Source organism: Ornithorhynchus anatinus, chromosome 9 (assembly GCF_004115215.2).
Source record: "Ornithorhynchus anatinus isolate Pmale09 chromosome 9, mOrnAna1.pri.v4, whole genome shotgun sequence".
In the NCBI taxonomy this organism is placed as follows: domain Eukaryota; kingdom Metazoa; phylum Chordata; class Mammalia; order Monotremata; family Ornithorhynchidae; genus Ornithorhynchus; species Ornithorhynchus anatinus.
Genome location: NC_041736.1, coordinates 43,401,152 through 43,415,366, shown reverse-complemented (window position 1 = coordinate 43,415,366; position 14,215 = coordinate 43,401,152). Strand labels below are relative to the sequence as shown.

The 14,215-nt window shown below is 38.4% G+C and overlaps 1 protein-coding gene across 6 annotated transcripts in view; it reads left to right on the top strand.

The window, feature by feature from the left end:
* The window catches only part of MACROD2 (mono-ADP ribosylhydrolase 2), a 1,182,461-nt gene that overhangs the window by 1,133,568 nt on the left and 34,678 nt on the right, over positions 1-14,215 (top strand). For 3 of the 6 annotated variants that reach the window (XM_029072595.2, XM_029072593.2, XM_029072590.2), the window contains 3 exons: positions 8,162-8,242; positions 9,769-9,843; positions 10,045-10,137. In XM_029072595.2, coding sequence (XP_028928428.1) covers positions 8,162-8,242; positions 9,769-9,843; positions 10,045-10,137 — 249 coding nt within the window. The remainder of the gene's footprint in view (positions 1-8,161; positions 8,243-9,768; positions 9,844-10,044; positions 10,138-14,215) is intronic. The other 3 variants (XM_029072594.2, XM_029072591.2, XM_029072592.2) reach the window with 2 other exon arrangements.

Genomic DNA, 14,215 nt, shown 5'->3' with positions numbered 1-14,215 from the left:
ACCTTAGAGAATAATCCATTGGGGAAGTACATGACTCTAATGTTTTAGTTTTACCTTTAATGAGATCCATGGCAAGAAGTGTTAAAATCAATGAAGATGTTATCTGTGCTCATCTTGTTATTTAGACAGTTCTTTCACAGATGCATGCTTATCTATAGGGAATGTAAGCAGCATAAAATGGATAATAATTTATCTTCCTCCTAATCCTCTTCGACCTCGCAGCTGCTATTGATAATGTGAACCCCCTTCTCCTTGAAACATTATCTAATCTTGGCTTCACTTGACATCATTCTCTCCCATTTCTCCTCTCCTTTGACTGCTCCTTTTCGGACTCTTTCGAGGTTCCTTCTCTGCCTCCCATCTTCTAACTGTGGGAGTCCCACAGTTCGCAGTTCTATTCTCCACCTACACCAACTCTCTTGAAGAATTCATTCACTCTTATGACTTCCACTACCATTTTCTGCATGGATGATTCCCAGATCCACCTCTCCAACTCTGACTTCTCTCATCTCTCATTTCCTCCTCCCTTCAGGACATCTCTACTTGGATGTCCCACCCTCACCTCAATCTTAGCATGTCCAAAAAAGAACTCCTCAACTTTTCACTCCTTCCCCTGACTCTCCCATCACTGTATATCATACTACTATTCTTTCTGGCTCACAAGTCCATAACCTTGGCATTATCCTTAACTCATATCTCTCATTCCACCCACATATTCAATCTGCCACCAGGTCCTGTCAGTTCTACCTTCACAACATGGCTAAAATCTGCCCTATCCTCTCCAACCAAACTGCTATTTTGCTGATCCAAACACTTATCATATCCCACCTTGATTACTGAATCGGCCTTCTCGCTGACCTCCTTGCCTTCTATTTCTCCCCATCCAGTCCTTACTTCACTGTGCTGCCCAGATCATTTAAAATAAAAGAAAAGAAAATTAGTTAACATACCTCCACTCCTCAAGAACATCCAGTGGTTGCCTATCCATCTCTACCACAGAAACTCCTTACGGATGAATTTTAAGCTTGCAATCAGCTCACCCCTCCTGTCTTACTTCACTGATTTCCTACTCCAGCCCAGCCCCCACACTTTGCTTCTCTAGCACCAACCTCATCACCTCAATCTCATCTATCTTGCTGCTGACCTTTTGCCCACATCCACATCGGAAGTGAGGAATGCTGGGTTGGGCCAACAGCACTCCCGATCAGAGTCTTTTTTAGAAAGCTTGGAGGTGGGAATGGAAAAATATGTCCCGACACTAAGAGATGGATTTCTGATCCTTCATTGCCATAACTCTTTAAATACCCTCCACTTCCCCATCCTCCCAATAAATAGACAATTAGTTTTGGAGGGTTTGCCCTATAGACTCAAATGTACTCTTTGCAGGTGGGAACCAGGGAAGTATGGAAACTGAATCATATGCTTTTGTTTTCTTCATTTAGAGTCAGAGGCAAACCACCAGGATATGCAAGTCATGCAGTACAAGGCCAATCAGAAATTTAAAAATATGGCAATATCAAATGTCAAAAGTTATTGGAATGTTCATTCATGATGTTCATTTGGGGCAGAGTTGGAGCAGATTTGCCATGAATCTCTTGTCATTTTATGGAAGTTTAACGGAGCTTTCTAATGGTTCCAGCATATTCTGGTTTTCTTGCAAGTTATCAAAGCTTTGTCTCAGAGGCAGAGCTCACTATTGTTAAGCAGTGTAACATGTGCAGAAATTGTATAAACCGGCTGGAGAGCTCCTTGTGGGCAGGGAATGTGTCTGTTAGGTTTTTGAGCTATATTCTCCCAAATTTCATTCCTTCATTCATTCATATTTATTGAGTTCTTACAGTGTGCAAAGAATGTATAACAATAGACAGTCACAGTCCCTGCCCACAATGAACTTACTCTTAAATCAGTGCTCTGTACACAGAAAGCACTCAATAAATACGATTGCTTGACTGACTGGACTCACTGGAAGCAGGGTAGAGTCTGGAACCCTGACAACTCATGGCTGTTCCTGAGCTGCTGAAGCTTAGGATTCAGTGGGAGAAGGCAGCCAGAATACAAGGACGATTAGTAGGAGTCAAAAATTAGGCTGCAAGTTGCCATCCTTTTATATCATCAATAAAGATGCTGGCAGCTGCTGCTAATTGTCATAGCCTGTTGATGGGCCCTGCTTTGGGAAACACCTTGTGTTGACTATTCTTTTTATTTTTTTTGAGCTACATGATGATGATTCTTATTGCTTTCTTCATTACAAATTAAGGATATTCATGATCCCTTATTCTTTTTTTTCCCAAATTCTGAACATTTTTACTCTTTGATGGTTCATTAGAGGCAATTTTGTTCAAAAGTTTATCACTGTGTAGTCTGATTCAGTAGAGTTCAGGGGAAAGCAGCGATTTGGGGAATAGGAGGAAATGGTGTGATATCTTCCTGAGTTTGAGGGAAGGATAGTATCTGTGCATTTCTTGTTATTTAGACAGGTCTTCTCCAGGTGCATTCCTCTCCAAAATCAACTCTGAAAACAAAGTCCTGTCTTGCCCTTAGGGGTGGAGCCTAACTAAATGTTATAACTCCCAGAAAACTGAACAAATAACTAAAATAATCATGTTCCCAAATAAGTGTAAACCAGTTTATCCATAAAGACCTGTTTCATAGATTCTGAAAATGATAGCACTAATGCACCCGATCTAGAAGAGATTAAACTATGGGAATGAAAATATTTTCAAAGCAGTGTTCATCACACCTGCCAAAGGGCCCTTTGTGGTATTTTACTTTTAAACCTTTTTCTCTGTTTATGAAGCAAAAGACTTGACTTAATAGTCTTAGCTTCCTGACCTTCATTTGCTGAAATATCAGATGCCCCTTGATTTCTCTCTCAAGAGATTCACTGAAAAACCAAATCCAGTTTGTTCCTTCTTCATGACTAGGTCCCCCTCTTTTAATCTTCTTACAGAGGTACCTCACTTCTCTTGGGTAAGAAGGACCAGCTGCATTTTGTATGCTGAAAGTGACTAGGTTTCAAAGAGTGTCTGAAAGAAATGAATCCAGAAGATTCTCCTCACCTCTTAAAAAAATAAACCCCTAATTTTCTTTTCACTTCAGACACTAGCAGGTAGTTTTTGTTAGCATATTTGTTAACAACAACAATATTTATGGAGCACCTCTTCTGGTCAGTGTGTTCTGGGGAATGGCAAGAGATCTATAAAACAAGCATTCCACTCTCCAGTAAACATTGTTTAACCCAATAAAGGGACAAGGGAGGGAAATAAGGAAATAAATTGTTCCTAATCTCAGCATTCTAATGCCTTCCTAATAACCATAAGACAAACCACATGGCCTAGTGGAAAGAACACACATCTGGGAGTCAGAAGGACCTGGGTTCTAATCTTCACTCTGCTACTTGACTATTTAGGGACCTTGGGCAAGTCAATTCATTTCTCTGTGCCTCAGTTCCCTCATCTATAAAATGGAGATTAAGACTGTGAGCCCCATGTGGTTCATGGACTGTGTCCAACCTGATTATCTTGTATCTACCCCAGTGCCTGGCATATTGTAAATGCTTAATGCAATAGGAATTGGGTAAGGGAGGGGACTATATATCCCAATCTGTGTACTTGGGCTGGGTCATAGGCAACTTCTTGGATTCACTGAGGAGGGTGGGAGATAATAGCACAGTGCTTGACACATTGCCTGATTATCTGTGTGGGGCTTCTGACTTCTTGCTTCTTACTAGCTAAACAAACCACCTTTCCATAGCACAGCTTTGGGGTGCCAAGAACCAGGGGTGGCTAGGAGGTACCTAATCTCTGCAAATATATATACATATATATATTTATCATCAATGTTGTAAAGGTTTGCAACACAAAAATGTGTGTGTATATATAAAAATGCAGTATTTTAAGTGAATTTTTACTTCTGTGTCTTTCATTTTGAACTATGAAATTTTTGGTTTCTGTGCTATTTTCTAAGCAAGGAGCCAATAGTTTAATTGGTGAAGTGCTGAGTATCATATTTAGTGTTTTTTTGTGTTCTAAGCCTTGGGTAGGCAATCATAACTAATCAGACACAGTCTCTATCCTATCTGGGCTTTTTTCTTATTAATTTTTTTAAATCTATTGGAGCTTTGGTTTGAATACTGGCAATTGTAAAAATCTGATATTGCTTTAACCTTAAAGATTTTGAAAGTCAAAATCTATATATAAATGTAATTCCTGTTCCCATCTGCTAAAACAACATTGACAAACTCAGAAGTAATATGTATCATGTTTTCCTGCCACTCTCGAATTGTACTTTTTAGGATAGGGAAACTTCACAATTCAATATATGTGTTGTATTTTAGATTGCCCCCAAAATAATAAGGAATCCCCATTTTTTAAAACAATGAAACATTTCACCCTGGCAGAACTAGTTCAATATATCAGGCCCTGCCCACACTACAAAATCAAATCTACAACTATTCTGATTAGATGGTAGCACTTAAACTGCATGTACAAGGTCAAATCCCATGTTTCTGAAAGTGTAGTGAAATAGTTTGCTGTTTACTGTAATGGAGAGTACTGAGGGGTAAAATCTCCTCTACACCTACACTCAATCTGTTATTATGGACTACAGTTTGTAATCTTTGCTCAAGTTACCTTGGATTGATTTTCTGTGGAAATGGAAACATTTTTCATTCTGGGAATATTTGTTAGCATTAAATGTAAATTGAAGTGGTAGTCATGGCAGGGTGAGGAAGAAAACTAAACAAAATTGGAAACTAAACAAAATTGGCTGTCATTTTCCATAGCCTGTAGCTAAATCACAGCCATTCCTAAACCTTGACCATTTGATTTTTTATGATGTCATCAGGAATGTTAAACAGTGATAATGTTTTAAATCACATACATTTTGGGCTATATGCGAAGATTAATTTAGAAAATTCTGATTGAGAATGAGTAATACATTCTAAATTATAGTTGTACTTTCACTGCTATTAGACTGTAAATTTCCTGGGCATAGCAGCCACCAAAGTCCAAAATAAAAAGGCCAAGTTGAATCCCGTAGAACTTAAAACTGATTTGAAATGTGTGAAATCACAGTTTGAAATATAACTGGAGTTTCAGTTTTGCCTCTAAATTCAGAGTTCTAAAGCTATTGTTGTTCTCCGACGAGATAATATTTGCCCTGGGGAATCATTTTCAGTTCATTAAAACCACAAACTCTGGGGCATACCTGCTTTGCTGATGATTAAATCTAGATCAGATGTGAACTACCCAGGTTTCTCACTTATCTATCAAAGATTGCTCTTGACATGTTCAAATCAGAAGCTCCGTGGCACACTGTTGAAGTTACACTGGTATAAAAAGGGATCTTTTGGAAATGAAGACTCCATTATTTTAGTGGATTTTTCATACATGTGCTGATAGAAGTTTTTGTTTAAGTGGCAGGTTTTGTTTATGACACGTACTGTGGTATATTGTTTACTGAGGAAATGAGAAGCAGCGTGGCTCAGTGGAAAGAGCCTGGGCTTGGGAGTCAGAGGTTGTGGGCTCTAATTCCAACTCCGCCACTCGTCAGCTGTGTGACTTTGGGGAAGTCACTTCACTTCTCTGTGCCTCAGTTACCTCATCTGTAAAATGAGGATCAAGACTGTGAGACAACAAGTGGGACAACCTGATAATCTTGTCTCTTTCCCAGCACTTAGAACAGTGCTTGGCACATAGTAAGTGCTTAACAAATGCCATTATTATTATTATTATATCCTAGAGATGAGTCATAGAAGCAAGAGAAGCAGCATGGCCCAGTGGAAAGAGAACGGGCCTAAAAGTCAGATGACCTAGGTTCTAATTCTGGCTCTGCTACCTGTCTGCTATGTGACCTTGGGAAAGTCACTTCACTTCTCTGTGCCTCAGTTACCTCATCTCTAAAATGGGAATTAACTCATCCTCCCTCAGATTTAGCCTGAGCACCCCATATGGGGCAAGGCTACCTGATTCTCTTGTATCTATTCTAGTGCTTAGTACAGTGCTTGGCACATATTGAACACTTAAAAAAGTCCTTCCTAAAAGTGAAGTAATATCCACCTGTGTGAAGGAAAATGCATAACTTACCTTCAGGTTCAAAGATGACATTATTGACAATGAGTTGTTTTTTTTTTTAATAAATGCAAGGGCAATCCTTTTTGCATCAAGGACATATAAAACTTTCTAACTGGTGAGCTGTTGCATTTGTTTCCTCTAGTTTGGACACTGTTTTTGTTTCTCCCTCTTGGTCACCCAATCTTCCTGAAGTGCCCGCTGCAGACGAGACATGCCAATTCTGGTTCCTGCATTCCAGGACAACTTGTCTTCCATTGTCATCTTTCAGTTCTTTGCTATTTTTCCATGTTGTTTGAGGTTTTGCTTCATGGTGTATCTAGAGTATTTCTCTGTCCACTCTGTTTGTTACCCTATTTCAGCTCACTAAAAAGCAGCAGTTTTCCGTCCTATTTTCAATCAGTGGTGTTTATTGAGAGCATATTTTGGACATAGTACTGTACTAAGTACCTGGGAAAGTACAATAGAGATGAACAAAAGTACAAGTAGAGAAGCAGCATGGCTCACTGGAAAGAGCACGGGCTTTGGAGTCAGAGGTCATGGGTTCGAATCCCGGCTCGGCCACTTGGCAGCTGTGTGACTTTGGACAAGTCACTTAACTTCTTGGTGCCTCAGTTCCCTCATCTGTAAAATGGGGATGAAGACTGTGAGCCCCACGTGGGACAACCTGATTCCCCTGTGTCTACCCCAGCGCTTAGAACAGTGCTCGGCACATAATAAGTGCTTAACAAATACCAACATTATTATTATTATTATTATTACAATACAATAGAGTTGGTTGGCACAATCTCTGCCCACAAAGACCTTGCAGTCTACATTCCCATTGTCATCCATACTCCTCTCATGACCTATGTTGTGAGGGCCTGTTGTAAAAGACATTGTTTTGTTGATGCTCGTGCTCTGCATTCCACAACTTCATTGTTTGAGACCCTGTTTTGCTAGTCAATGTTTAGTACTAATAATAGCAATAATAATAATGGTATTTGTTAAGCACTTAATACGTGCCAAGCACTGTTCTAAGTGCTGGGGGAGATACAAGGTTATCAGGTTGCTGGGGGAGATACAAGCTTATCAGGTTGTCCCAGTCTTAATCCCCATTTTACAGATGAGATAACTGAGGCACAGTGAAGTGACTTGCCCAGAGTAACACAGCTGAGAAGTGGCAGATCCCGGATTAGAACCCATGACCTCTGACTCCCAAGCCCATGTTCTTTCCATTGAACCACACTGCATGTGCTCTGCATAGAGTAAACATTCAAACTACCCCAGTGCTTAGAAGAGTGCTTGGCATATAGTAAGCACTTAACAAATACCAACATTATTATTAGTAGTGCCATTGATTGATCAAACCTAAGTGGTGTTAGCAGAAATGCTCTAGAAATCAAATTTGGTATCCGTAATAGGCCTTGGTCTCCCAACTGTAAAGAAGGATGGACACTATAATTGCTCTATATTCCCTTTCTTTGGTCTGAGTCTTGTTGTCACATTCTGTCTTCAATCTCCTAATGGATACAGTAGTCTTCTTGAATTGGTTTTCTCCCGCCTTACCTATCCTCCCACCATTGAACAATGGAAGTATCCAAGAAACAGAATTCAATGTCAGGATATAACAGTCTGGGTCACTGAAAGTGACCCTTGATTAATCAGTCAATAATATTTATTGAGTGCTTCCTCTATGTAAACATGATCCCAGCCACAAGGAGCATATAGGATTGGGTGCAGGGTTTTCCTCGTGTCGGCTGATATTTAACTTTCTTATTTAGATTGCGCTAATGTATATAGGTTAATGCTGTAACAGACAGGTGTCATGGTTCATCAGATTAGAATTTCTTTGTATTTATCAAGTAGAAATATTGTTCTCTCTTTTGGGAGAAAAGCATTTGCCATATTCTCATCACTTGCTTTCATTTCAGCAATTCAGCCTGAGTGCTTATTAGCAATCATCTTGCTTTTGCTATGAATTTCACTGCTGTAGATGAGCGGTATCTTTTAAGTATTTTAATGTTGCACTTTAGCAAAATGATATCTTTTTAAACCAAATATTTAATTATATAGATGCCCACTTTAGAGTGTATTTATGTTTCCCCTAGCAGACTTCTCAGAAGATGGCCAAGTTATACAGGAGGATGAACCAACCCATCATTTGGTGGGTGAGCAGGATCTTGCAGAGGGTAAGTTATGAAACCTCATCTCAGATTTTTATGCTGTGTCTATGAAAGCAAAGTGGAGAGTTTAGCAATTATTCAGCAGATAATACAGGTCAGAACAAACTACATATTTGGAAATCACAGAATAATTGCTTCTCTTTCCCTTTAATTTGACCTATCCAAACCCAGATTCTTAGTCACAAGTAATGAATTGGTATGCTAGACACTTTAGTTGTTAATGAGGAGCAAGGATAAGCCCCAGATCATCTTTTGAGGAAAAACTTTACCTAGACCTTTACCAATTTTTCACCAGAATGACTATCTAATTGGTCTGATAGGAACATCCACTCTTTCCTTTATCCTGTCCCCTCTTTGGCAAAGATTTATTCATTCATTTAATCATATTTATTGAGCGCTTACTGTGTCTGGAGCACTGTTCTAAGCGCTTGGGAGAGTACAGTACAACAGTAAATGGACATTCCCAGCCCACAGTGAGCTTATAGTCAAGATGTTAATGAGCCACTTAAATGGCCAGAAAACAGGGCCCGTGAGAAAACTAGAAAATGTGTAGTTAAATAATCAGTTCAAACTTCAGAGTTTGGCAGGTACTTTGGGCTTTAGCATATAAATATCATCCCAGTCAACACTGCTGTATTCTAGAGGATAATCTGGTACATACTGTTTTTTTGTTTTATTTTTTAAAAACTTCCTAGCATCTTAACTGTTCCCAGTAGTCACAGAAAACTTTGTTGTGGTATTTGTTAAGGGCTTACTTAACACTGCCTTTATTAAGTGCTGGCATAGCTAATCAGGTTGGGCACAGTCCATGTCCCCATTGGGTCTTAGTCTTAGTTCACCATTTTACAGATGAGCTACCTGAGGCACAGAGAAGTTAAGTGTCTTGGCCAAGGTCACACAGCAGAGAAGTGGCAGAACTGGGAATAGAACAAAGGTCCTTCGGACTCCCAGGCTCCTGCTCTCGCCACTGGGCCACACTGCAAGAATACCTCCATAAATTTCCCTTTATGCACTCATGGGACAGTTCCATAGTCAATATGTGGAGTGAACACATGGTTTTCAGGGCTGAGGTAGGTTCAGTCGGATCAGACAGAGTTGCCTGGAAGGGAAATAGTAGTCAGATAATAATCTCCTACCAGTTTTCACCTCTCAAAGAGCAATATATACAGCTGGGCCCAGAACCCCAATTGCTTTATTTGTTTGTTTCTTAAGGAAATAGTATTTCTACGATACTACTTAAATGTATTTGTATTTTGAATGTCCTTGCATTTCCAGGAATCTTACCTAAATTGTGCTTACAAATCTCATATACTTGAATATTGGAAAAATTATCTTGTATCTCCCCAGCATTTAGTACAGTGCCTAGCAAAAAGTAAGCACTTAAGTACTATTAAATCATAATTTAGGGCTTTTTTATTACCGCAATTGAAAAAAAACTGCTTATTTATGACATTTACCTTTGCACTGATAAAGATGAAGTTAAACATCTCATATTTTCTTATCATTCCTTCACTTTCCATCACTGCTCTTAGGACAAGAGAGTGATTCAATGAAGAATGAAATGAAAATTGATACAGACTCCCAAAGCTCCCAAATGGAAATCGAAGGTAATGAACCCACCACTGAATAAATTAAATCCGTGAACCACACACAACTTTTGTACTCTTGATCTATTTTTAGAATATTATTTACTGGGAAATAGTGTTATATCTCCAACATGATTTCTACTTGATGGAATTTTGTTAATGTTGGCTAAAGTCCAAACTCTTGCGGTGTTTCAGAGTAAGTCATTCTATCATTCATTTCAGAGACCCTTTTGCACCAAGAAGATGCCACAAACCTGCAGAAATCAGACACTCTTCTAGACAAGGATGGCAAAGAAGAAATGGAAGGTGAGAAAGGTAGGGCTGCTTCTGAATTAAATCCACAGTAAGCAGGAATCTCAGTTTGATTTGAATAGACCTGAGCATGCAAAACTGAAAATTTCCAAGGGTGACTGGAAAACCCCCATTGTTTTTTTTTTATGCAACAGCTTTTGTAAGCGAATTAAAACTAAGAAGAAGAAGAAGACAGAAGGCTGGCTTTTTGGATGATGTGAGGATGATTGCAAAGCTCATTTGGATTCATTCCAATTTTTTGATATTCTTTAGAGGGGCAACAAGAAGTTGAGGCAGACAGATTCTAAAGTAACTTTAAAAGAAATACATTAACCTTTTCTTATTGATTTTTATTGTTCCTGCCTCCACTCAGTACTGATTAGAAAGAGCAGCTCATGTAAATATCTACATTGAATGAAATTTCTAAAATATAATTTTCTTCTTTGATATTGAGCAGTTTGCAAATTGAATATAGTTGAAATAAATCATTATGAAAGTGAGTTTAGAAAACACAGAGGTGAAAGCATTTCCCCGACATTTTAAAAAGCCCTAATAATAATCAACCCGTGCTGTGAACGCATACATTCCCACAGTCATTTTTACCAATGATTTAGAGAACTTTAGTATTTACTGATATCTTTCATCAATGGGAAATTCAACAGTGGGGGCTGTGTAATGATTACTTGAGAGATCCATATTCACTAATTTACATAAGTTCAATTATACCATAGGCGATGAAACTCTAGAGTAAATATTTAATTACAAAGCAAATGCTGGTGGTAACATTTTGGGCCTACTTTATAGAACAGAGAGATCAATTTTTATTCCCAGTTAAATCTCAGACATAGTATCTTCTAAATCTAAGTCAATACTAACTGCATCTTCTTAATTATGAACTCCTTTTGTCAGCTTTATTGACACTCCTTAATTGCAAACTCACGTTGGTAGTATTGACACTTTTCTCCACTGCATATCCAAGGCTAAAAGCACTATCACCTCCTTCTGCTCTGAATAAGCAAAATGGCATTTTCTCTGTTTCACATATAAGTAGAGCGAATGACATCCACTTTACTGGAAGTCCCATTAATCATAGAGGTATTGAATTCATTTCTGACTAATGGTAATGGAATCTGTAGTTCGACTTCAGATCCAGGTAACTGATATTGCTCTGCTTCCATTACAAATCCATGTTATAGAATTCAGGTGCACTCCCATTGCAAATACACATTCATTGTGTTGATGTCATCCTAAGTGAGATTGCTTATATTTGATGTTTGCGTCATGAGAAGTGAGTGGACAAAATGTACTTTAACCTGTTGTTCTTTACTCTCCATCCTCTTTAACTTCCCCTATTGGATAAGACAGCAATTTAGCTCATCCTGATGGATGGTAATTCATCAATTGCCCACTTACTGACACAGATGCACCATTACAGCCAGCTCTTGATTTTTCAGGACTCAATTCATGGTGCTCAGCTCTTTGCTTTCCCTTGCCTTCCTACTGCCCAGAACAGTGGGCAGAAACAGTGAAAAGAGGTTCATTTCTCTTCTTTCTGATCGTTCTTTTTTCGATTGAGTGACTATCAAATCTGCTAAAAGTGTGAGATTTCATTTATCCATATTTTCCCTTACCCTGATTACCAGAGTTAATTAAGAACTGGTGGTCCCCTGGATTTTTAATATACTTTTTTTAAAATAGATCAGACCACTTCACAGAGGCAGTCTCATATTTTCAAAAATCTCTGTGAGACAGAGTGAGGGCATTTGGTATTGTCCCTATTTTATTGAATGGGGGTTATTGAGACCCTTACAGTTATAAAATGACTAGCCAAGGGTTCCTAACTGAGTCAATGTCAGAGTCAAAGTGAGATCAAGATTTCTTGACTGCCTAGTGTAATGTTTTTCGTTCAAACCAGGCTGCCTCTTATTAAGGAAGAAACAGTGGGTTTTGAGTTTCTTAGAAAAAAGGTTTATCATAAGTCCTGGCATTGCTTGTCCAATGAATGTTTGCTCCCAAGTGTACATTTAATGGCCCAATAATAGCTGCACAGAGGTCATTAATAAGTATTCTTTGTATCCAAACCAAAGGAAAAAATTGCTCTGCTAAACTGAAATACATTATTTACAGCTTGCTATAAAATGTTTGGATTAAGGTACTTTCCTTGGGAGCATACATTCATTCACTTGAAAATTCCAGATATAAAAGGAATTTATAGACTCCCTTTGTGTATTTATTGTTGCATTTAGAAAGGAAAAACTGTATATAATCTTAAAGAAACAATTTATATGATTCCTAAGCCAATTGGCGTATACATTACAGCATAAAGTTTTGCAGTTCATTGTAGTGTAAGTTGGATCTTAAAAATAAGAAAGAAATGTATACAACAGAAATTCATGTTGAGAAAATGACACAATTACCCAATGAGCATATCTTCGGGTGACTTAGAAAAAGTTCAAGTGGCAAAAATTGGGTTTTCAAATATTGTGGTCTCACTAATGTGGTCTCACAATTTATTAGTCATAAACTAATTCAGATAATTGGGTCCTCAGAATCGCCAGTGTATTTGAAATCAGTTAGAATAATACAATTATGATTAATAATAACCATATAAAGAAAGGTAAATATTAGGAAATTTTCTAGTAAATAAAAATATAGCCATTCTAGTTTGCTTTTAATGTAAAAATAATACTCTAGCTTTTCAGTAAAATTTCATCTTGATTGAGTTGAAGGAATATAACATCTTTTCTAATGTGAAAAATGTTATCATTTTGATATTTATCATTTTACTTGAAAATGAACTAAAGGAATTGTAATCTCTTATCACGGAGAATTTGTGCATCATCCTTTTTTATTTCATTTTGTATGAATGAATAATGTGTTAATGTAAAATGTGAATGAACTTGAGAACTCTCTCTCTCTCTCTCTCTATATATATATATATACACATATATATATATATGATATAAACCCTTAGAAGAATAGAATTTTCTTGAAGTGCTTAACCTATGGGCTCACTTGTCTACAGGTAGCTGGTGACTGATTAGTCATTGCTACGATTAATATATGAGGTTTGCACATGCCTTGAGTTAGTGTGTGCTCTTAGGAAGATCATAGAACAGAAAGGAAAGCCAAGATAATTGGGGGGTGGAAAGTTTACATTCAGGAGAGATGCAGACAATTATAACATTCTGCCTGGAAAGACACAGGCTCAGAACGGACATGACTAAAGTCTGTCAAGTCCATGAAGTTGGAATAAGTACCGTGGCACAGCGGCAAGAGTATGGGCTTGGAGTCAGAGGATGTAGGTTCTAATTGCAGCTCCTCCTCTTCTGTGTTGTGTGACCTTGGGCAAGTGACTTAATTTCCCTGTGCCTCAGTTACCTCACTGGTAAAATGGGGATTAAGACCGTGAGTCCCAAGTGGTACAGGGACTGTGTCCAATCTGATTGCCTCGTATCTACCCCAACGTGTAGAACAGTACGTGGCACATAGTAAACGCTTAAAAAAACTGTAATTATTATTATTATTATTATTAGTATTGTTAAGGTAGCTCCTGCTGATGGCCTTCACAGACAGTGGAAGAAGCACACGACACTATGTAGGTTGTGCCAGCCATACAGAATAATAATCGTCCAATGGCCCTGAAACCTAGAACATTTTTCCAGGGGGAGCACCAATTTCCCTGATTTGCTTCAGGGCCCTTCCCCGTTTCCCATAAACACAGGTCCTACTTCCAGACTGCAGAACTGTGCAAAAGGAACTGAGACAGAAGAAGGCGGGTTGCTTCTAATAAAAATACTGGCCACAGAGGCACTCAGTGCTCTATGTGTACTGGACAGAAAACAGATGAGCAGCACTGACTAGTATAAAACTGGGTCACTAGCCACCCTAGTAGACAGGCTGGTATTACAGACTTGAGGATTCTAAAAGTATCAGCTAATTTATGGTCCAAATTGGATTACCTAAAGAGAAAGTTAGGGCTGTCTGGCAGGAACAATAGGGATGGTGTATGATACATCCTTAAACATTAGGATGGATATATGTAAAGGAAGGCCACCAACAGTTTTGGATCCTTGAAGCATTCTGTTGCAACTTTTGGAGA